This window comes from Mobula birostris, chromosome 23, assembly GCF_030028105.1.
Source record: "Mobula birostris isolate sMobBir1 chromosome 23, sMobBir1.hap1, whole genome shotgun sequence".
NCBI classification, from domain to species: Eukaryota; Metazoa; Chordata; class Chondrichthyes; order Myliobatiformes; family Myliobatidae; genus Mobula; species Mobula birostris.
Genome location: NC_092392.1, coordinates 2,850,930 through 2,878,627, shown reverse-complemented (window position 1 = coordinate 2,878,627; position 27,698 = coordinate 2,850,930). Strand labels below are relative to the sequence as shown.

The 27,698-nt window shown below is 47.0% G+C and overlaps 1 protein-coding gene across 6 annotated transcripts in view; it reads left to right on the top strand.

Moving 5' to 3' along the window:
- plxna4 (plexin A4) overlaps positions 1-27,698 on the top strand; it is an 811,940-nt gene that overhangs the window by 511,387 nt on the left and 272,855 nt on the right. For all 6 annotated transcript variants that reach the window (XM_072241488.1, XM_072241485.1, XM_072241487.1 and 3 more), the window contains exon 6: positions 4,494-4,617. In XM_072241488.1, coding sequence (XP_072097589.1) covers positions 4,494-4,617 — 124 coding nt within the window. The remainder of the gene's footprint in view (positions 1-4,493; positions 4,618-27,698) is intronic.

The following is a 27,698-nucleotide window of genomic DNA, read 5'->3' as shown; positions in this document are numbered from 1 at the left end:
TTACTAAGGGCCAGTTATCTCCTTTCCTACCTCTTCTGATGTCACCCCATAAAATGTCCCCTTGCTGGAGAACAGTGCCCTGTGTTCACTGCTCACTGCTGAGAAGGAAATGTTGCTTTCAACCTTGTATTAATCTGATTTCAGATGTAAAGCAGAGTGTTGAGAATAGCTGTTATGACGTGAAGGGGACACGTGGGGCACAGACAAGGAGAGTCCTTTTCCCAGGGTTAGAGAATCAAGAACTAAAAGACACTTGGCCAAATACATGGATAGGAAAGGCTTAGAGAGATATAGGACAAATGTAGTTAAATGGGACTAGCTTAGAGTTGCATCTTGGTTGGCATGGACCATTTGGGTCAAATGACATGCCTCCATGCTCTATGAATCTTATGACATTCTGGCCCCACTTGCTCCATTGTATTGCCTTTCTGTTTTGACCTTGTGGATCATAAGGTAATGCTTCAGAGAGATGACATTGTAGCTTGCTTGTCCCCCCAGACATTTTGCTCAATGTCTCCCTGTGATCGCTCACCCAGTGCCCCCTTGGTGATCTGTAGCTCGGTGTCCCTCAGTAAACTCCCAGCTGGAGCCTCCAGTGTCCACTGCACCAGTGTTCCCTGCCCCAGTGGATTCTTTCCCCATTCCCCCACCCTGGTGACCTCTGGCCCAGTAGTCCCACACCTGCTCCCCTTCCTGACCCACGGACCTGTGTCACCCCTTTCCCCAGAGTGGCCTGGTTTCATTGCCTTTTCCAGTGATATCCTTATCACCTTATCCTTCCCACCTCGCAGTGACACCCCTCTTGAGGTTTTGCCTCTGTTTTCTCAGTGGGCACCCACCCAGTCTCTCTTTATTCCCCCCCCCCCATTTCAAAACGATGCAGCATTCATCTTGAAATATGAAAATGTATTTTAGTTGGCCTGATACTGCATCTAACCAGAACCAGCTTTATTATCACTAACATTGGTTGTGAAATTTGTTATTTTGCGGCAGCAGTACAGTGTACTACATGAAAAAATTATTATAAATTACATTAAGAAATATTTGAAAATAAATTTGTGCAGAAAGAGAGTAAAATTGTGAGGTAGTGTTTATGGGTTCATGGACCATTCAGAAATCTGGTGGCAGAGGGATAAAACTGTTCCTAAAGCGTTGAGAGTGTGTCTTCATGCTCCTGTACCTCTTCCCAGAGGGTGGTAATGAGAAGAGGACATATCCTGGTTGGTGGGAGTCCTTAATGATGGATGCTGCCTTCTTGAGGCATTGCCTTTTGAAGATGTCCTCTGTGGTGGGGAGCCGGCGAAGTTTACACTCTCTTCATTTCCTTCCGGTCTTGTGCATTGGTGGCTCTGTTGTGGAACTGCCTGATCCAGTTTATCAGGGAACAGTCTAATAGTTCCTTTGTCTGTTGGGAACAGACCGTAGTGATTCAGCTGGGAGAGGGAGTGAGGAACTGCAGTGTGCTCCTTCAGTAGCTCACCCTCCTCTCCAACAGGCACTGTGCAAGTCAAGAGCTGTGGAAGGCTTCCAACTGAGCTGAAACGTATTATTTCACACACTTATCCTATTACGAAGTTGTACTGCACTTTAGTGAAGCCCTAATGATCCGTTATTGGTATTGGGAGCTTTGTAACTCTGGCACTGGGAGCTTGTTCATTGATTCACACTGTCAACTGGCTAGTTCCACTGACCCTCCACCACCTCCTCTTCTGGGTCTGTTTCCACATAGGTTCTAACGATGAGCTTCAACGGAAAAGAGAGGGGAAGGAAGTTGTTATCATGGAATCTCAGAGTCATCCGTTCATTTATTTAGAGATACAGCGTGGAACGGGCCTTCACAACCTATCGTGCTGTACCATTCAACTAACCACCTACAAACGTTTGTACTTAATACTAGCCTAATTGCAGGATAATTTACAATGACCAATTAACCTACTAACTGGTACGTCTTTGGACTGTGGAAGGAAACCTAAGTCCCTGGACGAAACCTATGTGGTCACAGGGAGAATGAACAAACTAATTGACAGACACGATACAGAAACAAATCCTCCTTCCTAACAAATCTGGAATTTAACTGAGAAGTGTGAAGAATTGCATTTTAGGACGTCAAATAATGGCAGGACATATGCTGTAAAGAGATCTTTGGAGTACAGAGATGCTATGAATGTACAGAGAGTTCCCTGAAAATGGCAACACAAGCAAATAAAATAATAAAGAAGGCAGTTTGGCATGCTTGGCTTCACAGACCAAATATTTGTCTCTATAGGTGCTTCCTGACTTGTAGAATTCCTCCAGCATTTTGTGTGTGTTGCTCATATTCAGTATTTGAATAAAAGCAACAGAGACAAAATGCTGGAGGAACTCAGCAAGTCAAGAAGCACCTATGAAGGGGATTAAACAGAGGATATAAACATTTGTATTCAGATGCTTATAAGGGTAGAAGCATCTGCATATAAAAGTTGGAACATTGTGTACGAAGCGTTAGTTAGGCTGCACTTGGAGTATTGTATACACTGTGGTCGCCACCCTACAAGAAAGATGTGGTAGCATAAGAAAGAATGCAGAAAAGATTCAAGGTTCAAAGTAAGTTTATTATCAAAGTACGCATAGTGTATGTCTCCATAGGCTATGCTGAGATTCATTTTTGTGGCCATTCACAGTAGAACAAAGAAATCTAATAGAATCAATGAAAAACTACATACAAAGACTGACAAACAACTGATGTGCAAAAAAAGACAAACTGCTAATACAAAAACAAATAATACTACCACTAATGATAAATAATTAAATAAATAAATAAAATCAGAGAACACGAGTTGTAGAGTCCTTGAAAGTGAGTCTATAGGTTGTGGAGTCAGTTCAGAGCTGAGTTGAGTGAAGTTATCCACACTGGTTCATTAGCCTAAAGGTTGAAGGGTAATAACTGTTCCTGGACCTGGTGGTGTGGGACCTAAAGCTCCTATATGTCCTTCGCGATGGCAGCACCAGGAAGAGAGCATGGCCTGCATGTTGGGGTCCTGGATGATGGATGCTGCTTTCTTGTGGCAGTGCTCTTTGTAGATGTGCTCAGTGGTGGGAAGGACTTTTCCTATGTTGAACTGGGCTGTACCCATCACTTTTCGTAGCCTATTTTGTTTCTTTGGGCATTGGTGTTTCCATACCAGGTGGAGATGCAACCAGTCAGAATACTCTGCACTGTGCATCTGTAGAAGTGTGTCAAGGTGTTAGATTAAAATCTGAATTTGCACAGACTTCTAAGAAATTAGAGCCACTGCCGTGCCTTCTTTGAAATAACACTTACATGCTAGTCCCTAAGCAGATCTTCTGAAATGATAACACTGACGAATTCAAAGTTACTGATCCTCTCCATCTCTGATCCCCTGATGAGGACTGGCTCATGGGCCTCCGGTTTCCTTCTCCTGAAGTCAATAATCAGCTCCTTGGTCTTGCTGACATTGAGTGAGAGGTTATTGTGGCATCACTCAGCCAGATTTTCAATCTCTCTCTTATATGCTGACTTGTCACCACCTTTGAGTTGGCCAGTGACAGTGGTGTCATTAGCAAATTTAAAGATGGCATTGGAGCTGTGCTTAGCCTCACAGTCATAAGTATAAAGCGAGTAGAGCAGGGGGCTAAGCACTCAGCCTTGTGGTGCACCTGTGTTGATGGAAATTGTGGAGGAGATGTTGTTGCGAATCCAAATTGACTGAGTCTCCAAGTGTGGAATTCGAGGGTCCAGTTGAACAAGGAGGTATTGAGGCCAAGGTCTGGGAGCTTATTGATTAGTTTTGAGAGGATGATGGTATTGAATGCTGAGCTGTAGTCAATGAAGAGCATCCTGATGTATTCATCTTTGCTGTCTAGGTGTTCCAGGGTTGAGTAAAGAGTCAATGAAATGGTATCTACTGTGACCTGTTGTGCCGGTAGGCAGATTGAAGCAGATCCAAGTTACTTCTCAGGCAGGAGTCGATATGTTTCATCACCAACCTCTCAAAGCACTTTATCACAGTGGATGTAAATGCTACTGGATGATAGTCATTTAGGCAAGTTACTGTGTTCTTCTTATGCACCGGTATAATTGAAGCCTGTTGAAACAGGTGGGTACCTCAGACTGACAAAGTGAGAGGTTAAAGAGAACGGTGAGCACTGCAGTCAGTTGATCAGCACAGGCATTTGGTACTTGACCAGGTTGCCCTTCTGGGCCAGATGCTTTCAATGGGTTAACCCTCATAAAGGCAATTGATCACATGGGTGTATTTGGGTGGCCCTCATCGGAAGAGCTTGTTACCGGGCTGTATCTTTAAATGTGTATGTGGGTGGATGAAATGCAAATACTCAAACACTGTTGATCCAGCCTAATTGTCCCTCTGCCTGTAAACCAGCCTCTGAAAGCGGTGATGGTTCCTCACACCTGGGGTTGCTATGGGCTCTGATGGTATCCATGGCTACCCGTCCCTTCACCTCAAGTGAGCCTCTATTTTTTTTCTCCTCAGGTGCACGAGGAAAGATAAGTGCAAGCGCTCCACTGAACTGCGTAGATTCACCTCTGACATCAATCAGTGCGTCCATCTCAGCGTGACCCCCAGTAACATCTCCGTCTCTCAGTACAACGTTGTGGTGAGTGCCTCCAGTCCCACACTTAGCTACGCCGTTCAGCAAGAAATAGCACGCAGACACTTGAATATTCTTTGTTTTCCGACAAAACAAAACTGTAGAAGGGGGATGGAGTTTGTTGTTGCATTAAGTGAAAAAATGGGGCTTCACACAATAGGAGGGATGTTTTAGCTTGATTGCAGAGCAGGCTCACCAGGATACTGCTGGTTTATGAAAAAGCAAATGGAAAACCTATGTTGATACACTTTATAAAACCTCAGCGCACAATGAAGTACTACTGAAGTGCATTCACTGTCACAATATGTGGGAAACAAAGCATAACCAGCAATATACCTGCTAACACTGGATAACAAACATTCTGCTTCTTCAATACTTTTGGCTGTATCTTATGGATTTTGGGCTGCTGATCATGAAAATCACCATGAAATTTCCCTATCAAGCACCATTTTTAACTAACCTATATTCGTTATTTCAATTCACAATTCAAGTCAGAATAACAGAAGCCAGGGTTAAGGAAGGCATTGTTGTTGGTTCACAAATTAAATAGATCATCAATGGTAGGCAATTTGAAGAACTGCTAGAATTGGTGAAAATTGCATCAACGGCATTTAAGGAGATTATTAAACATTTTCTTGGCAACTACAGAGCACCAAACTGCATGCAGTTGGTTAACAACATGCTTCAAGAGTACAAAACCATGAAGTGCAACGTATCATGAAAGATCCATTTTCTGCATTCCCATTTAGACTTCTTCCCTGCAAATTTAGGTGTCTCAGTGACGAGTATGGTGAAAGGTTTCACCAGGACATTGCAGTCATGGTGAAACAGTATCAGGGAAAATGAAATCATCAATGCTGGCTGATTATTGTTGGGCACTTAAGTGAGAAGCCTCAGACACGGAGTATAAACGAAAATCATCAACAAACACCTTCAGCTTAGCTGAACTTCTGCAGAGTGTCAGCACTGTTGTAATTAAATACATTATATTCAATAAAAGTTAATTCTTGTTTCTCCAAATTCCTACATGATGCAAATAGACTGAAATTATATTTCTGTTCAGTATCTAGTAGTCTATCATAAAAGAATTCTGAGGAAGTAACACTTTTGAAAATAATTGTTGTCCAGTGTAATCAGAGGTAAGGTTTGGCTAAGGGATTACAATTCACCAGAATACATGGGTCATCTCTCCTGAGACCAATTCAATGATGAGACCTTTCAGAATGACTTGTGGGAGCACAGTGGGGATCTTATTCCTCTTCATTTTCTTCATTCTCTTTTCCATCTTCGCCACTCTGCCCACTTCCTCTGCCTCCCTCTCTTCAATGCCCTCTTACTCCACAGCCAGTGTCACTCTTGCATTGCCAGTCACGTCTCCTCCACTATCACCTTCTTTCCCCTGCTCTGTCACTTCCTCTTCCTCCTCTGTTATCCCCCTCATCAGTACCCCCTCCAAAGTTGTCAGTTGGACTCTCCTCCTTCATTTGTACCCCCTTCTGCCCAATCACTTCTCTCTCTGCCTCCTTCTCCATCAACCTTTTCTCAATCACCTTTCTTTCTCTTCTGTGAGCTCTCTCCCCTTTCCATCATTACTGCCTTTTTCCCACCAGTTACCACCAATTCTTTTCACCTCCCTTCACCCACCTCTGCCGTCATCTCTACACTTCTCTTAATTTGTTACCTTCCCCCTCTTCCTCCATCACTCTCCACTCTCCCCACTCTTCCTCTGTTATCTCATCTTCTTCAACTTTCCCTCCTCTTCTTCCACCATCTTTACTTCATCACCTGCTTCCTCCTCCTGCTCAACCATATCTCCCAAATCCTCCTTTATCTCTTCACCGTTATTCCTGTGTCACTTCCACCTCATCATATCCCCTTCCCCTACATCACCTCTCCCTCCCCCTTCTTCACCGTACCCCACCCTGTCTATTGCCTCCACCTCCCATTCCTCTATTCGTTCCTCGTCTAAATCACTTAGACAATTGTAGAGCAGTACAGCACAGAAACAGGCCCTTCTGCCGAACTGAATCATGCTGTCGGTGAAGGCTGGCTAAGCCAGTCCTACTTGACTGCATTCGGCCCAAGTCCCTCTGAATCTTTCCTACTCATGTACCTTTTCCAAATGTCTTTTAAATGTTGGCTTTTTTCCTGCCTCGACTACTTCATTTGAAAGCTCATACCACATGCCTACCTTGCTTTGAAGAAGTTACCCCCTCCTCCTCAGTCATTTCTCCCTCCACATTGTCACCTTCGTTATCTCCCCTCCTCATCCACATTGCTCCCTCTTCATGTGTCACATCCTCTTCTTCATTACATCACACTCTTCCTGAATCACCTTCCCTTCCTCCTCTTCATCACGTCTCCCTTCCTGAACCACCTTCCCTCCTCCTCTTCCTCGCATCCACCTTCCTGAATCACCTTCCCTTCCTCCTCTTCATCACATCACCTGCCTGAATCACCTTCCCTTCCTGCTAGTCATCGCATCATCTTCCTGAATCACCTTCCCTTCCTCCTCTTCATCACATCACCTTCCTGAATCACATTACCTTCCTCCTCTTCATCACATCACCTTACTGAATCACCTTCCCTTCGTCCTCTTCATCACATCACCTTCCTGAATCACATTCCCTTCCTCCTCTTCATCACATCTCCCTTCTGGAACCACTCTCCCTTCCTCCTTTTCATCACATTACATTCCTGAATCACCTTCCATTTCTCCTCTTCATCACACTTCCTGAATCACCTTCCCTTCCTCCTCTTCATCACATCACCTTCCTGAATCAGCTTCCCTTCCTGCTCTTCATCACAGCACCTTCCTGAATCACCTTCCCTTCCTCCTCTTCATCACATCACCTTCCTGAATCACCTTCCCTTCCTCCTCTTCATCACATCACCTTACTGAATCACCTTCATCACATCACATTCCCTTCCTCCTCTTCATCACATCTCCCTTCTGGAACCACTTTCCCTTCCTCCTCTTCATCACATTACATTCCTGAATCACCTTTCCTTCCTCCTCTTAATCACATCACCTTCCTGAATCACCTTCCATTCCTCCTCTTCATCACACTTCCTGAATCACCTTCCCTTCCTCCTCTTCATCACATCACCTTCCTGAATCAGCTTCCCTTCCTGCTCTTCATCACAGCACCTTCCTGAATCAGCTTCCCTTCCTGCTCTTCATCACAACACCTTCCTGAATCACCTTCCCTTCCTCATCTTCATTACACCACCTTCCAGAATCACCTTCCCCTCCTCCATTTCATCACATCTCCATTCCTGAATCACCTTCCCTTCCTCCTCTTCATCACATCACCTTCCTGAATCAACTTCCCTTCCTCCTGTTCATCACATCTCCATTCTGGAACCACTTTCTCTTCCTCCTCGTCATCACACTCTTCCTGAATCACCTTCCCTTCCTCCTCTTCATCACATCACCTTCCTGAATCAGCTTCCCTTCCTGCTCTTCATCACATCACCTTCCTGAATCACCTTCCCTTCCTCCTCTTCATCACATCACCTTACTGAATCACCTTCATCACATCACATTCCCTTCCTCCTCTTCATCACATCTCCCTTCTGGAACCACTTTCCCTTCCTCCTCTTCATCACATCACCTTCCTGAATCAGCTTCCCTTCCTGCTCTTCATCACATCACCTTCCTGAATCACCTTCCCTTCCTCCTCTTCATCACATCACCTTACTGAATCACCTTCATCACATCACATTCCCTTCCTCCTCTTCATCACATCTCCCTTCTGGAACCACTTTCCCTTCCTCCTCTTCATCACATTACATTCCTGAATCACCTTTCCTTCCTCCTCTTAATCATATCACCTTCCTGAATCACCTTCCATTCCTCCTCTTCATCACATCTCCCTTCCTGAACCACCTTCCCTTGCTCCTCTTCATCACATCTCCCTTCCTGAACCACCTTCCCTTGCTCCTCTTCATCACACCACCTTCCCTTGCTCCTCTTCATCACATCACCTTCCCTTCCTCCCCTTCATCACATCTCCCTTCTGGAATCACTTTCCCTTCCTCCTCTTCATCACATCACCTTCCTGAATCACATTCCCTTCCTCCTCTTCATTACATCAAGTTCCTGAATCACCTTCCCTTCCTCCACTTCATCACATCTCCCTTCTGGAACCATTTTCCCTTCCTCCTCTTCATCACATCTCCCTTCCTGAATCACCTTCCCCTCCTCCTCTTCATCACATCACCTTCCTGAATCACCTTCCCTTCCCCCTCTTCATCACATCACCTTCCTGAATCATCTTCCTTTCGCCCTCTTCATCACACCACCTTCCTGAATCACCTTCCCTTCCTCCATTTCATCACATCTCCATTCCTGAATCACCTTCCCTTCCTGCTCTTCATCACATCACCTTCCTGAAACACCTTCCCTTCCTCCTCTTCATCACATCTCCCTTCCTGAACCACCTTCCCTTGCTCCTCTTCATCACACCACCTTCCCTTGCTCCTCTTCATCACATCACCTTCCCTTCCTCCCCTTCATCACATCTCCCTTCTGGAATCACTTTCCCTTCCTCCTCTTCATCACATCACCTTCCTGAATCACATTCCCTTCCTCCTCTTCATTACATCACCTTCCTGAATCACCTTCCCTTCCTGCTCCTCATCACATCACCTGCCTGAATCACCTTCCCTTCCTCCTCTTCATCACATCACCTTCCTGAATCACCTTCCCTTCCTTCTGTTCATCACATCTCCATTCTGGAATCACTTTCCCTTCCTCCTCGTCATCACACTCTTCCTGAATCACCTTCCCTTCCCCCTCTTCATCACATCACATTCCTGAATCACCTTCCCTTCCTGCTCTTCATCACATCACCTTCCTGAATCACCTGCCCTTTCTCCTCATCATCACATCTCCCTTCTGGAACCACTTTCCCATCCTCCTCTTCATCACATCACCTTCCTGAAACACCTTCCCTTCCTCCTGTTCATCACATCTCCCTTCTGGAACCACTTTCCCTTCCTCCTCGTCGTCACACTCTTCCTGAATCACCTTCCCTTCCTCCTCTTCATCACATCACCTTCCTGAATCACCTTCCCTTCCTGCTCTTCATCACAGCACCTTCCTGAATCACCTTCCCTTTCTCCTCATCATCACATCTCCCTTCTGGAACCACTTTCCCATCCTCCTCTTCATCACATCACCTTCCTGAATCACCTTCCCTTCCTGCTCTTCATCACATCACCTTCCTGAAACACCTTCCCTTCCTCCTTTTCATCACACCTCCCTTCCTGAACCACCTTCCCTTGCTCCTGTTCATTACATCACCTTCTCTTCCTCCTGTTCATCACATCACCTTCCTGAATCTGCTTCCCTTCCTGCTCTTCATCACATCACCTTCCTGAATCACCTTCCCTTCCTGCTCTTCATCACATCTCCCTTCTGGAACCACTTTTCCTTCCTCCTCTTCATCACATTACTTTCCTGAATGACCTTCCCTTCCTCCTCTTCATTACATCACCTTCCTGAATCACCTTCCCTTCCTCCTTTTCACCACATCACCTTCCTGAATCACCTTCCCATCCACATCTTCATCACATCACCTTCCTGGATCACCTTCCTTCCTCCATTTCATCACATCTCCCTTCCTGAATCACCTTCCCTTAATGCTCTTCATTACATCACCTTCCTGAATCACCTTTCCTTCCTGCTCTTCATCACATCTCCCTTCCTGAATCACCTTCCCTTCCTGCTCTTCTTCACATCACCTTCCTGAATCACCTTCCCTTCCTCCTCTTCATCACATCTCCCTTCCTGAACCACCTTCCCTTCCTCCTCTTCATCACATCACCTTCCCTTCCTCCTCTTCATCACATCACCTTCCTGAATCACCTTCCCTTCCTCCTCTTAATCACATCTCCCTTCTGGAACCACTTTCCCTTCCTCCTCGTCATCACACCTCCCTTCTGCAACCACTTTCCCTTCCTCCTCGTCATCACACTCTTCCTGAATCACCTTCCCTTCCCCCTCTTCATCACATCACATTCCTGAATCACCTTCCCTTCCTGCTCTTCATCACATCACCTTCCTGAATCACCTTCCCTTTCTCCTCATCATCACATCTCCCTTCTGGAACCACTTTCCCATCCTCCTCTTCATCACATCACCTTCCTGAAACACCTTCTCTTCCTCCTGTTCATCACAACTCCCTTCTGGAACCACTTTCCCTTCCTCCTCGTCATCACACTCTTCCTGAATCACCTTCCCTTCCTCCTCTTCATCACATCAACTTCCTGAATCACCTTCCCTTCCTGCTCTTCATCACATCACCTTCGTGAAACACCTTCCCTTGCTCCTGTTCATTACATCACCTTCTCTTCCTCCTTTTCACCACATCACCTTCCTGAATCACCTTCCCATCCACATTTTCATCACATCAACTTCCTGGATCACCTTCCTTCCTCCATTTCATCACATCTCCCTTCCTGAATCACCTTCCCTTACTGCTCTTCATTACATCACCTTCCTGAATCACCTTTCCTTCCTGCTCTTCATCACATCTCCCTTCCTGAATCACCTTCCCTTCCTGCTCTTCTTCACATCACCTTCCTGAATCACCTTCCCTTCCTCCTCTTCATCACATCTCCCTTCTGGAACCACCTTCCCTTCCTCCTCTTCATCACATCACCTTCCTGAATCACCTTCCCTATTCACCTTCCCTTCCTCCTCTTCATCACATCACCTTCCTGAATCACCTTCCCTTCCTCATCTTCATCACATCACCTTCCTGAATCACCTTCCCTTCCTCCTCTTCATCACATCTCCCTTCTGGAACCACTTTCCCTTCCTCCTCGTCATCACACCTCCCTTCTGCAACCACTTTCCCTTCCTCCTCTTCATCACATCACCTTCCTGAATCACTTTCCCTTCCTGCTCTTCATCACATCTCCCTTCTGGAACCACTTTCCCTTCCTCCTCTTCATCACATCTCCCTTCCTAAATCATCTTCCCTTCCTCTTCTTCTTCACATCACCTTCCTGAATCACCATCCCTTCATGCTCTTAAGCACACTACCTTCCTGAATCACCTTCCCTTCCTCCTCTTCATCACACCACCTTCCCTTCCTGCTCTTCATCACACCACCTTCCTGAATCACCTTCGCTTCCTCCTCTTCATCACATCACCTTCCTGAATCACTTTCCCATCCTGCTCTTCATCACACCACCTTCCTGAATCACCTTCGCTTCCTGCTCTTCATCACGCCACCTTTCTGAATCACCTTCCCTTCCTCCTGTTCTTCACATCACTTTCCTGAATCACCTTCCCTTCCTCCTCGTTATCACACTCTTCCTGAATAACCTTCCCTTCCTCCTCTTCGTCACATCACCTTCCTGAATCACTTTCCCATCCTCCTCTTCATCACATCTCCCTTCTGGAACAACTTTCCCTTCCTCCTCTTCATCACATCTCCCTTCCTGAATCACCTTCCCTTCCTCCTCTTCATCACATCTCCCTTCCTGAATCACCTTCCCTTCCTTTTGTTCATCACATCTCCCTTCCTGAATCACCTTCCCTTCGTCCTCTTAATCACATCACCTTCCCTTCCTCCTCTTCATCACATCAGCTTTCTAAATCACCTTCCCTTCCTCCTCTTCACCACATCAACTTGCTGAATCACCTTTCCTTCGACCTCTTCATCACATCACCCTCCTGAATCACCTTCTCTTCCTCCTCTTCATCTCATCACCTTCCTGAATCACCTTCCCTTCCTGCTCTTCATCACATCTCCTTTCTGGAACCACTTTCCCTTCCTCTTCTTCATCACACCTCCATTTCCTGAATCACCTTCCCTTCCTCCTCCTCATCACATCAGCTTCCTGAATCACCTTCTCTTCCTCCTGTTCTTCACATCACTTTCCTGAATCACCTTCCCTTCCTTCTCTTCATCACATCACCTTCCTGAATAACCTTCACTTCCTCCTCTTCATCACATCACCTTCCTGAATTACCTGCCTTACCTCCTCCTCATGTTATCACCTTCTTGAATCACCTTCCCTTCCTCCTCTTTATCACACCACCTTCCTGAATCTCCTTCCCTTCCTGCTCTTCATCACACCACCTTCCTGAATCACCTTCCCTTCCTCCTCTTCGTCACATCACCTTCCTGAATCACCTTCCCTTCCTGCTCTTCATCACATCACCTTCCTGAATCACGTTCCCTTTCTCCTCATCATCACATCTCCCTTCTGGAACCACCTTCCCTTCCTCCTCTTCACATCACCTTCCTGAATCACATTCCCTTCCTGCTCTTCATCACATCACCTTCCTGAAACACCTTCCCTTCCTCCTCTTCGTCACATCACCTTCCTGAATCACCTTCCCTTCCTGCTCTTCATCACATCACCTTCCTGAATCACGTTCCCTTTCTCCTCATCATCACATCTCCCTTCTGGAACCACCTTCCCTTCCTCCTCATCACATTCCCTTCCTGCTCTTCATCACATCACCTTCCTGAATCACCTTCCCTTTCTCCTCATCATCACATCTCCCTTCTGGAACCACTTTCCCATCCTCCTCTTCATCACATCACCTTCCTGAAACACCTTCCCTTCCTCCTCTTCATCACACCTCCCTTCTTGAACCAACTTCCCTTGCTCCTGTTCATTACATCACCTTCTCTTCCTGCTGTTCATCACATCACCTTCCTGAATCTGCTTCCCTTCCTGCTCTTCATCACATCACCTTCCTGAATCACCTTCCCTTCCTGCTCTTCATCACATCTCCCTTCTGGAACCACTTTTCCTTCCTCCTCTTCATCACATCTCCGTTCTAGAACCACTTTCCCTTCCTTCTTTTCATCACATTACTTTCCTGAATGACCTTCCCTTCCTCCTCTTCATTACATCACCTTCCTGAATCACCTTCCCTTCCTCCTTTTCACCACATCACCTTCCTGAATCACCTTCCCATCCACATCTTCATCACATCACCTTCCTGGATCACCTTCCTTCCTCCATTTCATTACATCTCCCTTCCTGAATCACCTTCCCTTCCTGCTCTTCATTACATCACCTTCCTGAATCACCTTCCCTTCCTGCTCTTCTTCACATCACCTTCCTGAATCACCTTCCCTTCCTCCTCTTGATCACATCTCCCTTCCTGAACCACCTTCCCTTCCTCCTCTTCATAACATCACCTTCCTGAATCACCTTCCCTTCCTCCTCTTCATCACATCTCCCTTCTGGAACCACTTTCCCTTCCTCCTCGTCATCACACTGTTCCTGAATCACCTTCCCTTCCCCCTCATCATCACACCACTTTCCTGAATCACCTTCCCTTCCTCCTCTTCATCACATCTCCCTTCCGGAATCACCTTCCCTTCCTCCTCTTCAACACATCACCTTCCTGAATCACTTTCCCTTCCTGCTCTTCATCACATCACCTTCCTGAATCACCTTCCCTTTCACCTCATCCTCACATCTCCCTTTCTGGAATCACTTTCCCTTCCTCCTCTTCATCACATCACCTTCTTGAATCACCTTCCCTAATCACCTTCCCTTCCTCCTATTCATCACATCACCTTCCTGAATCACCTTCCCTTCTTCATCTTCATCACATCAGCGTCCTGAATCATCTTCCTTTCCTCCTCTTCATCACGCCACCTTCCTGGATTACCTTCCCTTCCTCATCTTCATCACATCAGCTTCCTGAATCATCTTCCACTCCCCCGCATCATCACACCACTTTCCTGAATCACCTTCCCTTCCTGCTCTTCATTACATCACCTTCCTGAATCACCTTTCCTTCCTGCTCTTCATCACATCTCCCTTCCTGAATCACCTTCCCTTACTCCTCTTCTTCACATCACCTTCCTGAATCACCTTCCCTTCCTCCTCTTCATCACATCTCCCTTCTGGAACCACTTTCCCTTCCTCCTCGTCATCACACTGTTCCTGAATCACCTTCCCTTCCTCCTCTTCATCACATCTCCCTTCCTGCATCATCTTCCCTTCCTCCTCTTCTTCACATCACCTTCCGGAATCACCTTCTCTTGCTCCTCTTCATCACATTAGTTTCCTGAATCATCTTCCCTTCCCCCTCATCATCACACCACATTCCTGAATCACCTTCCCTTACTCCTCTTCATCTCATCTCCCTTCCTGAATCACCGTACCTTCCTGCTCTTCATCACATCTCTCTTTTGGAACCACTTTCCCTTCCTCCTCTTCATCACATCTCCCTTCCGGAATCACCATCCCTTCCTCCTCTTCATCACATCACCTTCCTGAATCACCTTCCCTTCCTGCTCTTCATCACATCTCCCTTCTGGAACCACTTTTCCTTCCTCCTCTTCATCACATCTCCGTTCTAGAACCACTTTCCCTTCCTTCTTTTCATCACATTACTTTCCTGAATGACCTTCCCTTCCTCCTCTTCATTACATCACCTTCCTGAATCACCTTCCCTTCCTCCTTTTCACCACATCACCTTCCTGAATCACCTTCCCATCCACATCTTCATCACATCACCTTCCTGGATCACCTTCCTTCCTCCATTTCATTACATCTCCCTTCCTGAATCACCTTCCCTTCCTGCTCTTCATTACATCACCTTCCTGAATCACCTTCCCTTCCTGCTCTTCTTCACATCACCTTCCTGAATCACCTTCCCTTCCTCCTCTTGATCACATCTCCCTTCCTGAACCACCTTCCCTTCCTCCTCTTCATAACATCACCTTCCTGAATCACCTTCCCTTCCTCCTCTTCATCACATCTCCCTTCTGGAACCACTTTCCCTTCCTCCTCGTCATCACACTGTTCCTGAATCACCTTCCCTTCCCCCTCATCATCACACCACTTTCCTGAATCACCTTCCCTTCCTCCTCTTCATCACATCTCCCTTCCGGAATCACCTTCCCTTCCTCCTCTTCAACACATCACCTTCCTGAATCACTTTCCCTTCCTGCTCTTCATCACATCACCTTCCTGAATCACCTTCCCTTTCACCTCATCCTCACATCTCCCTTTCTGGAATCACTTTCCCTTCCTCCTCTTCATCACATCACCTTCTTGAATCACCTTCCCTAATCACCTTCCCTTCCTCCTATTCATCACATCACCTTCCTGAATCACCTTCCCTTCTTCATCTTCATCACATCAGCGTCCTGAATCATCTTCCTTTCCTCCTCTTCATCACGCCACCTTCCTGGATTACCTTCCCTTCCTCATCTTCATCACATCAGCTTCCTGAATCATCTTCCACTCCCCCGCATCATCACACCACTTTCCTGAATCACCTTCCCTTCCTGCTCTTCATTACATCACCTTCCTGAATCACCTTTCCTTCCTGCTCTTCATCACATCTCCCTTCCTGAATCACCTTCCCTTACTCCTCTTCTTCACATCACCTTCCTGAATCACCTTCCCTTCCTCCTCTTCATCACATCTCCCTTCCTGAATCATCTTCCCTTCCTCCTCTTCTTCACATCACCTTCCTGAATCACCTAACCTTCCTCCTCTTCAGCACACCACCTTCCTGAATCACCTTCCCTTCCTCCTCTTCATCACACCACCTTCCTGAATCACCTTCCCTTGCTCCTCTTCATCACATCACCTTCCTGAATCATCTTCCCTTCCCCCTCATCATCACACCACTTTCCTGAATCACCTTCCCTTCCTCCTCTTCATCACATCTCCCTTCCGGAATCACCTTCCCTTCCTCCTCTTCATCACATCACCTTCCTGAATCACTTTCCCTTCCTGCTCTTCATCACATCACCTTCCTGAATCACCTTCCCTTCCTCCTCTTCATAACATCCACCTTCCTCAACTGCCTTTCCTTCCTCTTCTTCATCACATCACCTTCCTGAACCACCTTCCTTTGCTCTTGTTGATCACATCACCTTCCTGAATCACCTTCCCTTCCTGCTCTTCATCACATCACCTTCCTGAATCACCTTCCCTTTCACCTCATCCTCACATCTCCCTTTCTGGAATCACTTTCCCTTCCTCCTCTTCATCACATCACCTTCCTGAATCACCTTCCTGAATCACCTTCCCTTCCTCCTCTTCATCACATCTCCCTTCTGGAACCACTTTCGCTTCCTCCTCGTCATCACACTCTTCCTGAATCACCTTCCCTTCCTCCTCCTCATCACATCAGCTTCTTGAATCACCTTCCCTTCCTCCTCTTCATAACATCCACCTTCCTCAACTGCCTTTCCTTCCTCTTCTTCATCACATCACCTTCCTGAACCACCTTCCTTTGCTCTTGTTGATCACATCACCTTCCTGAATCACCTTCCCTTCCTCCACTTCATCACATCACCTTCCTGATCTGCTTCCCTTCCTGCTCTTCATCACATCACATTCCTGAATCAGCTTCCCTTCCTCCTATTCATCACATCACCTTCCTGAATCACCTTCCCTTCTTCATCTTCATCACATCAGCGTCCTGAATCATCTTCCTTTCACCCTCTTCATCACACCACCTTCCTGAATCACCTTCCCTTCCTCCTCTTCATCACGCCACCTTCCTGAATCACATTCCCTTCCTCATCTTCATCACATCAGCTTCCTGAATCATCTTCCACTCCCCCTCATCATCACACCACTTTCCTGAATCACCTTCCCTTCCTCCTCTTCATCACATCTCCCTTCCTGAATCACCGTCCCTTCCTCCTCTTCATCACATCACCTTTCTGAATAACCTTCACTTCCTCATCCTCATCACATCAGCTTCCTGAATCATCTTCCACTCCCCCTCATCATCACACCACTTTCCGGAATCACTTTCCCTTCCTCCTCTTCATCACATCACCTTCCTGAATCACCTTCCCTTTCTTCTCATCATCACATCTCCCTTTCTGGAACCACTTTCCCTTCCTCCTCTTCATCACATCACCTTCATGAATCACCTTCCCTTCCTCCTCTTCATCACATCACCTTCCTGAATCACCTTCCCTTCCTCATCTTCATCACATCAGCTTCCTGAATTATCTTCCCTTCGTCCTCTTCATCACATTTCCCTTCCTAAATAATCTTCCCTTCCTCCTCTTCTTCACATCACCTTCCTCAATCACCATCCCTTCCTGCTCTTATGCACACTACCTTCCTGAATCACCTTCCCTTCCTCCTCTTCATCACACCATCTTCCTGAATCACCTTCCCTTCCTCCTCTTCGTCACATCACCTTCCTGAATCACCTTCCCTTCCTCCTCTTCATCACAACTCCATTCCTGAATCACCTTCCATTCCTCCTCTTAATCACATCACCTTCCCTTCCTCCTCTTCATCACATCAGCTTCCTAAATCACCTTCCCTTCCTCCTCTTCACCACATCAACTTGCTGAATCACCTTTCCTTCGACCTCTTCATCACATCACCCTCCTGAATCACCTTCTCTTCCTCCTCTTCATCGCATCACCTTCCTGAATCAGCTTCCCTTCCTCCTCTTCATCACATCACCTTCCTCAATCAATTTCTCTTCCTCCTATTCATCACATCACCTTCCTGAATCACCTTCCCTTCCTCCTCTTCATTACATCACCTTCCTCAATCAACTTCTCTTCCTCCTATTCATCACATCACCTTCCTGAATCACCTTCCCTTCCTCCTCTTCATCACATCACCTTCCTGAATCACCTTCCCATCCACGTCTTCATCACATCACCTTCCTGAATCACCTTCGCTTCCTCCTCTTCATCAGATCACTCTTCTTGAATCACCTTCCCTTCCTGCTCTTCATCACATCTCCTTTCTAGATCCACTTTCCCTTCCTGCTCTTCATCATGCCACCTTCCTGAATCACCTTCCCTTTCTCAACTTCATCACATCAGCTTCCTGAATCATCATCCCTTCCCCCCTTCATCACACCACCTTCATGAATCACCTTCCCTTCCTCCATTTCATCACATTTCCCTTCCTGAATCACCTCCCCTTCCTGCTCTTCATTACATCACCTTCCTGAATCACCTTTCCTTCCTGCTCTTCAACACATCTCCCTTCCTGAATCACCTTCCCTTCCTGCTCTTCATCACATCACCTTCCTGAATCACCTTCCCTTCCTCCTCTTCATCACATCTCCCTTCCTGAATCACCTTACCTTCCTCCTCTTCATCACATCTCCCTTCTGGAACCACTTTCCCTTCCTCCTCGTCATCACAATCTTCCTGAATCAACTTCCCTTCCTCCTCTTCATCACATGACCTTCCTGTATCACCTTCCCTTCCTGCTCTTCATCACATCACCTTCCTGAATCACCTTCCCTTCCTCCTCTTCATCACATCTCCCTTCGGCAACCACTTTTCCTTCCTGCTCTTCATCACATCACCTTCCTGAATCACCTTCACTTCCTCCTATTCATCAAATCTCCATTCCTGAATCACCTTCCCTTCCTGCTCTTCATTACATCATCTTCCTGAATCACCTTCCCTTCCTCCTCTTCGTCACATCACCTTCCTGAATCACCTTCCCTTCCTCCTCTTCATCACATCGCCCTTCCTGAACCACCTTCCCTTCCTCCTCTTCATCACATCACCTTCCCTTCCTCCTCTTCATCACATCTCCCTTCTGGAACCACTTTCCCTTCCTCCTCTTCATCACATCTCCCTTCCTGAATCATCTTCCCTTCCTCCTCTTCTTCACATCACCTTCCCTTCCTCCTCTTCAGCACACCGCCTTCCTGAATCACCTTCCCTTCCTCCTCTTCATCACACCACCTTCCTGAATCACCTTCTCTTGCTCCTCTTCATCACAGTAGTTTCCTGAATCATCTTCCCTTCCCCCTCATCATCACACCACATTCCTGAATCACCTTCCCTTACTCCTCTTCATCTCATCTCCCTTCCTGAATCACCGTACCTTCCTGCTCTTCATCACATCTCTCTTTTGGAACCACTTTCCCTTCCTCCTCTTCATCACATCTCCTTTCCGGAATCACCATCCCTTCCTCCTCTTCATCACATCACCTTCCTGAATCACTTTCCCTTCCTGCTCTTCATCACATCACCTTCCTGAATCACCTTCCCTTCCTCCTCTTCATCACGCCACCTTCCTGAATCACCTTCCCTTCCTCATCTTCATCACATCACCTTCCTGAATCACCTTCCCTTCCTCCTCTTCATCACATCTCCCTTCTGGAACCACTTTCCCTTCCTCCTCGTCATCACACTCTTCCTGAATAACCTTCCCTTCTTCCTCTTCTTCACATCACCTTCCTGAATCACCATCCCTTCATGCTCTTAAGCACACTACCTTCCTGAATCACCTTCCCTTCCTCCTCTTCATCACACCACCTTCCCTTCCTGCTCTTCATCACACCACCTTCCTGAATCACCTTCGCTTCCTGCTCTTCATCACACCACCTTTCTGAATCACCTTCCCTTCCTCCTCTTCGTCACATCACCTTCCTGAATCACCTTCCCTTCCTCCTCTTCATCACATCTCCCTTCTGGAACAACTTTCCCTTCCTCCTCTTCATCACATCTCCCTTCCTGAATCACCTTCCCTTCCTCCTCTTCATCACATCTCCCTTCCTGAATCACCTTCCCTTCCTTTTGTTCATCACATCTCCCTTCCTGAATCACCTTTCCTTCCTCCTCTTAATCACATCACCTTCCCTTCCTCCTCTTCATCACATCAGCTTTCTAAATCACCTTCCCTTCCTCCTCTTCACCACATCAACTTGCTGAATCACCTTTCCTTCGACCTCTTCATCACATCACCCTCCTGAATCACCTTCTCTTCCTCCTCTTCATCTCATCACCTTCCTGAATCACCTTCCCTTCCTGCTCTTCATCACATCTCCTTTCTGGAACCACTTTCCCTTCCTCTTCTTCATCACACCTCCATTTCCTGAATCACCTTCCCTTCCTCCTCCTCATCACATCAGCTTCCTGAATCACCTTCTCTTCCTCCTGTTCTTCACATCACTTTCCTGAATCACCTTCCCTTCCTTCTCTTCATCACATCACCTTCCTGAATAACCTTCACTTCCTCCTCTTCATCACATCACCTTCCTGAATTACCTGCCTTACCTCCTCCTCATGTTATCACCTTCTTGAATCACCTTCCCTTCCTCCTCTTTATCACACCACCTTCCTGAATCTCCTTCCCTTCCTGCTCTTCATCACACCACCTTCCTGAATCACCTTCCCTTCCTCCTCTTCGTCACATCACCTTCCTGAATCACCTTCCCTTCCTGCTCTTCATCACATCACCTTCCTGAATCACGTTCCCTTTCTCCTCATCATCACATCTCCCTTCTGGAACCACCTTCCCTTCCTCCTCTTCATCACATCTCCCTTCCTAAATCATCTTCCCTTCCTCTTCTTCTTCACATCACCTTCCTGAATCACCATCCCTTCATGCTCTTAAGCACACTACCTTCCTGAATCACCTTCCCTTCCTCCTCTTCATCACACCACCTTCCCTTCCTGCTCTTCATCACACCACCTTCCTGAATCACCTTCGCTTCCTCCTCTTCATCACATCACCTTCCTGAATCACTTTCCCATCCTGCTCTTCATCACACCACCTTCCTGAATCACCTTCGCTTCCTGCTCTTCATCACGCCACCTTTCTGAATCACCTTCCCTTCCTCCTGTTCTTCACATCACTTTCCTGAATCACCTTCCCTTCCTCCTCGTTATCACACTCTTCCTGAATAACCTTCCCTTCCTCCTCTTCGTCACATCACCTTCCTGAATCACTTTCCCATCCTCCTCTTCATCACATCTCCCTTCTGGAACAACTTTCCCTTCCTCCTCTTCATCACATCTCCCTTCCTGAATCACCTTCCCTTCCTCCTCTTCATTACATCTCCCTTCCTGAATCACCTTCCCTTCCTTTTGTTCATCACATCTCCCTTCCTGAATCACCTTCCCTTCGTCCTCTTAATCACATCACCTTCCCTTCCTCCTCTTCATCACATCAGCTTTCTAAATCACCTTCCCTTCCTCCTCTTCACCACATCAACTTGCTGAATCACCTTTCCTTCGACCTCTTCATCACATCACCCTCCTGAATCACCTTCTCTTCCTCCTCTTATTCTCATCACCTTCCTGAATCACCTTCCCTTCCTGCTCTTCATCACATCTCCTTTCTGGAACCACTTTCCCTTCCTCTTCTTCATCACACCTCCATTTCCTGAATCACCTTCCCTTCCTCCTCCTCATCACATCAGCTTCCTGAATAACCTTCACTTCCTCCTCTTCATCACATCACCTTCCTGAATTACCTGCCTTACCTCCTCCTCATGTTATCACCTTCTTGAATCACCTTCCCTTCCTCCTCTTTATCACACCACCTTCCTGAATCTCCTTCCCTTCCTGCTCTTCATCACACCACCTTCCTGAATCACCTTCCCTTCCTGCTCTTCATCACATCACCTTCCTGAATCACGTTCCCTTTCTCCTCATAATCACATCTCCCTTCTGGAACCACCTTCCCTTCCTCCTCTTCACATCACCTTCCTGAATCACATTCCCTTCCTGCTCTTCATCACATCACCTTCCTGAATCACCTTCCCTTTCTCCTCATCATCACATCTCCCTTCTGGAACCACTTTCCCATCCTCCTCTTCATCACATCACCTTCCTGAAACACCTTCCCTTCCTCCTCTTCGTCACATCACCTTCCTGAATCACCTTCCCTTCCTGCTCTTCATCACATCACCTTCCTGAATCACGTTCCCTTTCTCCTCATCATCACATCTCCCTTCTGGAACCACCTTCCCTTCCTCCTCTTCACATCACCTTCCTGAATCACATTCCCTTCCTGCTCTTCATCACATCACCTTCCTGAATCACCTTCCCTTTCTCCTCATCATCACATCTCCCTTCTGGAACCACTTTCCCATCCTCCTCTTCATCACATCACCTTCCTGAAACACCTTCCCTTCCTCCTCTTCATCACACCTCCCTTCCTGAACCACCTTCCCTTGCTCCTGTTCATTACATCACCTTCTCTTCCTCCTGTTCATCACATCACCTTCCTGAATCTGCTTCCCTTCCTGCTCTTCATCACATCACCTTCCTGAATCACCTTCCCTTCCTGCTGTTCATCACATCTCCCTTCTGGAACCACTTTTCCTTCCTCCTCTTCATCACATCTCCGTTCTAGAACCACTTTCCCTTCCTTCTTTTCATCACATTACTTTCCTGAATGACCTTCCCTTCCTCCTCTTCATTACATCACCTTCCTGAATCACCTTCCCTTCCTCCTTTTCACCACATCACCTTCCTGAATCACCTTCCCATCCACATCTTCATCACATCACCTTCCTGGATCACCTTCCTTCCTCCATTTCATTACATCTCCCTTCCTGAATCACCTTCCCTTCCTGCTCTTCATTACATCACCTTCCTGAATCACCTTTACTTCCTGCTCTTCATCACATCTCCCTTCCTGAATCACCTTCCCTTCCTGCTCTTCTTCACATCACCTTCCTGAATCACCTTCCCTTCCTCCTCTTGATCACATCTCCCTTCCTGAACCACCTTCCCTTCCTCCTCTTCATAACATCACCTTCCTGAATCACCTTCCCTTCCTCCTCTTCATCACATCTCCCTTCTGGAACCACTTTCCCTTCCTCCTCGTCATCACACTGTTCCTGAATCACCTTCCCTTCCTCCTCTTCATCACATCTCCCTTCCTGCATCATCTTCCCTTCCTCCTCTTCTTCACATCACCTTCCTGAATCACCTAACCTTCCTCCTCTTCAGCACACCACCTTCCTGAATCACCTTCCCTTCCTCCTCTTCATCACACCACCTTCCTGAATCACCTTCCCTTGCTCCTCTTCATCACATCACCTTCCTGAATCATCTTCCCTTCCCCCTCATCATCACACCACTTTCCTGAATCACCTTCCCTTCCTCCTCTTCATCACATCTCCCTTCCGGAATCACCTTCCCTTCCTCCTCTTCATCACACCTCCCTTCCTGAACCACCTTCCCTTGCTCCTGTTCATTACATCACCTTCTCTTCCTCCTGTTCATCACATCACATTCCTGAATCTGCTTCCCTTCCTGCTCTTCATCACATCACCTTCCTGAATCACCTTCCCTTCCTGCTGTTCATCACATCTCCCTTCTGGAACCACTTTTCCTTCCTCCTCTTCATCACATCTCCGTTCTAGAACCACTTTCCCTTCCTTCTTTTCATCACATTACTTTCCTGAATGACCTTCCCTTCCTCCTCTTCATTACATCACCTTCCTGAATCACCTTCCCTTCCTCCTTTTCACCACATCACCTTCCTGAATCACCTTCCCATCCACATCTTCATCACATCACCTTCCTGGATCACCTTCCTTCCTCCATTTCATTACATCTCCCTTCCTGAATCACCTTCCCTTCCTGCTCTTCATTACATCACCTTCCTGAATCACCTTTACTTCCTGCTCTTCATCACATCTCCCTTCCTGAATCACCTTCCCTTCCTGCTCTTCTTCACATCACCTTCCTGAATCACCTTCCCTTCCTCCTCTTGATCACATCTCCCTTCCTGAACCACCTTCCCTTCCTCCTCTTCATAACATCACCTTCCTGAATCACCTTCCCTTCCTCCTCTTCATCACATCTCCCTTCTGGAACCACTTTCCCTTCCTCCTCGTCATCACACTGTTCCTGAATCACCTTCCCTTCCTCCTCTTCATCACATCTCCCTTCCTGCATCATCTTCCCTTCCTCCTCTTCTTCACATCACCTTCCGGAATCACCTTCTCTTGCTCCTCTTCATCACATTAGTTTCCTGAATCATCTTCCCTTCCCCCTCATCATCACACCACATTCCTGAATCACCTTCCCTTACTCCTCTTCATCTCATCTCCCTTCCTGAATCACCGTACCTTCCTGCTCTTCATCACATCTCTCTTTTGGAACCACTTTCCCTTCCTCCTCTTCATCACATCTCCCTTCCGGAATCACCATCCCTTCCTCCTCTTCATCACATCACCTTCCTGAATCACTTTCCCTTCCTGCTCTTCATCACATCACCTTCCTGAATCACCTTCCCTTCCTCCTCTTGATCACGCCACCTTCCTGAATCACCTTCCCTTCCTCATCTTCATCACATCACCTTCCTGAATCACCTTCCCTTCCTCCTCTTCATCACATCTCCCTTCTGGAACCACTTTCCCTTCCTCCTCGTCATCACACTCTTCCTGAATAACCATCCCTTCCTCCTCTTCATCACATCACCTTCCTGAATCACCTTCCCTTCCTGCTCTTCATTACATCTCCCTTCTGGAACCACTTTCCCTTCCTCCTCTTAATCACATCACCTTCCCTTCCTCCTCTTAATCACATCACCTTCCCTTCCTCCTCTTAATCACATCACCTTCCCTTCCTCCTCTACATCACATCAGCTTCCTAAATCACCTTCCCTTCCTCCTCTTCACCACATCAACTTCCTGAATCACCTTTACTTCGACAACTTCATCACATCACCCTCCTGAATCAGCTTCTCTTCCTCCTCTTCATCTCATCACCTTCCTGAATCACCTTCCCTTCCTGCTCTTCATCATATCTCCTTTCTGGAACCACTTTCCCTTCCTCCTCGTCATCACACTCTTCCTGAATAACCTTCCCTTCCTCCTCTTCATCACATCACCTTCCTGAATCACCTTCCCTTCCTGCTCTTCATTACATGACCTTCCTGAATCACCTTCCCTTTCTCCTCATCATCACATCTCCCTTCTGGAACCAGTTTCCCTTCCTCCTCTTAATCACATCACCTTCCTGATTCACCTTCCCTTCCTCCTCTTAATCACATCACCTTCCCTTCCTCCTCTTAATCACATCACCTTCCCTTCCTCCTCTACATCACATCAGCTTCCTAAATCACCTTCCCTTCCTCCTCTTCACCACATCAACTTCTTGAATCACCTTTCCTTCGACAACTTCATCACATCACCTTCCTGAATCAGCTTCTCTTCCTCCTCTTCATCTCATCACCTTCCTGAATCACCTTCCCTTCCTGCTCTTCATCACATCTCCTTTCTGGAACCACTTTCCTTTCCTCTTCTTCATCACATCTCTCTTTCCTGAATCACCTTCCTTTGCTCTTGTTGATCACATTACCTTCCTGAATCACCTTCCCTTCCTCCTCTTCATCATATCACCTTCCTGAATCTGCTTCCCTTCCTGCTCTTCATCACATCACATTCCTGAATCAGCTTCCCTTCCTCCTCTTCATCACATTACCTTCCTGAATCACCTTCCCTTCCTCCTCTTCATCAAATCTCCATTCCTGAATCACCTTCCCTTCATCACATCATCTTCCTGAATCACCTTCCCTTCCTCCGCTTCGTCACATCTCCCTTCCTGAATCACCTTCCCTTCCTGCTCTTCTTCACATCACCTTCCTGAATCACCTTCCCTTCCTCCTCTTCATCACATCTCCCTTCCTGAATCACCTTCCCTTCCTCCTCTTCATCACATCTCCCTTCCTGAACCACCTTCCCTTCCTCCTCTTCAGCACACCACCTTCCTGAATCACCTTCTCTTGCTCCTCTTCATCACATTAGCTTCCTGAATCATCTTCCCTTCCCCCTCATCATCACACCGTTTTCCTGAATCACCTTCCCTTACTCCTCTTCATCACATCTACCTTCCGGAATCACCGTCCCTTCCTGCTCTTCATCACATCTCTCTTCTGGAACCACTTTCCCTTCCTCCCCTTCATCACATCTCCCTTCCGGAATCACCATCCCTTCCTCCTCTTCATCACATCACCTTCCTGAAACACTTTCCCTTCCTGCTCTTCATCACATCACCTTCCTGAATCACCTTCCCTTCCTCCTCTTCATTACATCTCCCTTCCTGAATCATCTTCCCTTCCTCCTCTTCTTCACATCACCTTGCTGAATCACCATTCGTTCCTCCTCTTAAGCACACCACCTTCCTGAATCACCTCCCTTCCTGCTGTTCATCACACCACCTTACTGAATCACCTTCCCCTCCTCCTCTTCATCACATCACACTTCCAGAATCGCCTTCCCTTCCTCCTCTTCATCACGCCACCTTCCTGAAGCACCTTCCCTTCCTCATCTTCATCCCATCAGCTTCCTGAATCATCATCCCTTCCCCCCTTCATCACACCACCTTCATGAATCACCTTCCCTTCCTCCATTTCATCACATCTGCCTTCCTGAAATACCTTCCCTTCCTGATCTTCATTACATCACCTTCCTGAATCAACTTCTCTTCATCACATCTCCCTTCCTGAACCACCATCCATTCCTCCTCTTAAGCACACTACCTTCCTGAATCACCTTCCCTTCCTCCCCTTCATCACATCACCTTCCTGAATCACCTTCCCTTCCTCCTCTTCATCACATCTCCCTTCCTGAACCACCTTCCCTTCCTCCTCTTCATCACATCACCTTCCTGAATCACCTTCCCTTCCTCCTTTTCATCACATCTCCCTTCTGGAACCACTTTCCCTTCCTCCTCTTCATCACATCACCTTCCTGAATCACCTTCCCTTCCTCCTTTTCATCACATCTCCCTTCTGGAACCACTTTCCCTTCCTCCTCTTCATTACATCTCCCTTCCTGAATCATCTTCCCTTCCTCCTCTTCTTCACATTACCTTCCCTTCCTCCTCTTCAGCACACCACCTTCCTGAATCACCTTCCCTTCCTCCTCTTGATCACATCTCCCTTCCTGAACCACCTTCCCTTCCTCCTCTTCATAACATCACCTTCCTGAATCACCTTCCCTTCCTCCTCTTCATCACATCTCCCTTCTGGAACCACTTTCCCTTCCTCCTCGTCATCACACTGTTCCTGAATCACCTTCCCTTCCTCCTCTTCATCACATCTCCCTTCCTGCATCATCTTCCCTTCCTCCTCTTCTTCACATCACCTTCCTGAATCACCTAACCTTCCTCCTCTTCAGCACACCACCTTCCTGAATCACCTTCCCTTCCTCCTCTTCATCACACCACCTTCCTGAATCACCTTCCCTTGCTCCTCTTCATCACATCACCTTCCTGAATCATCTTCCCTTCCCCCTCATCATCACACCACTTTCCTGAATCACCTTCCCTTCCTCCTCTTCATCACATCTCCCTTCCGGAATCACCTTCCCTTCCTCC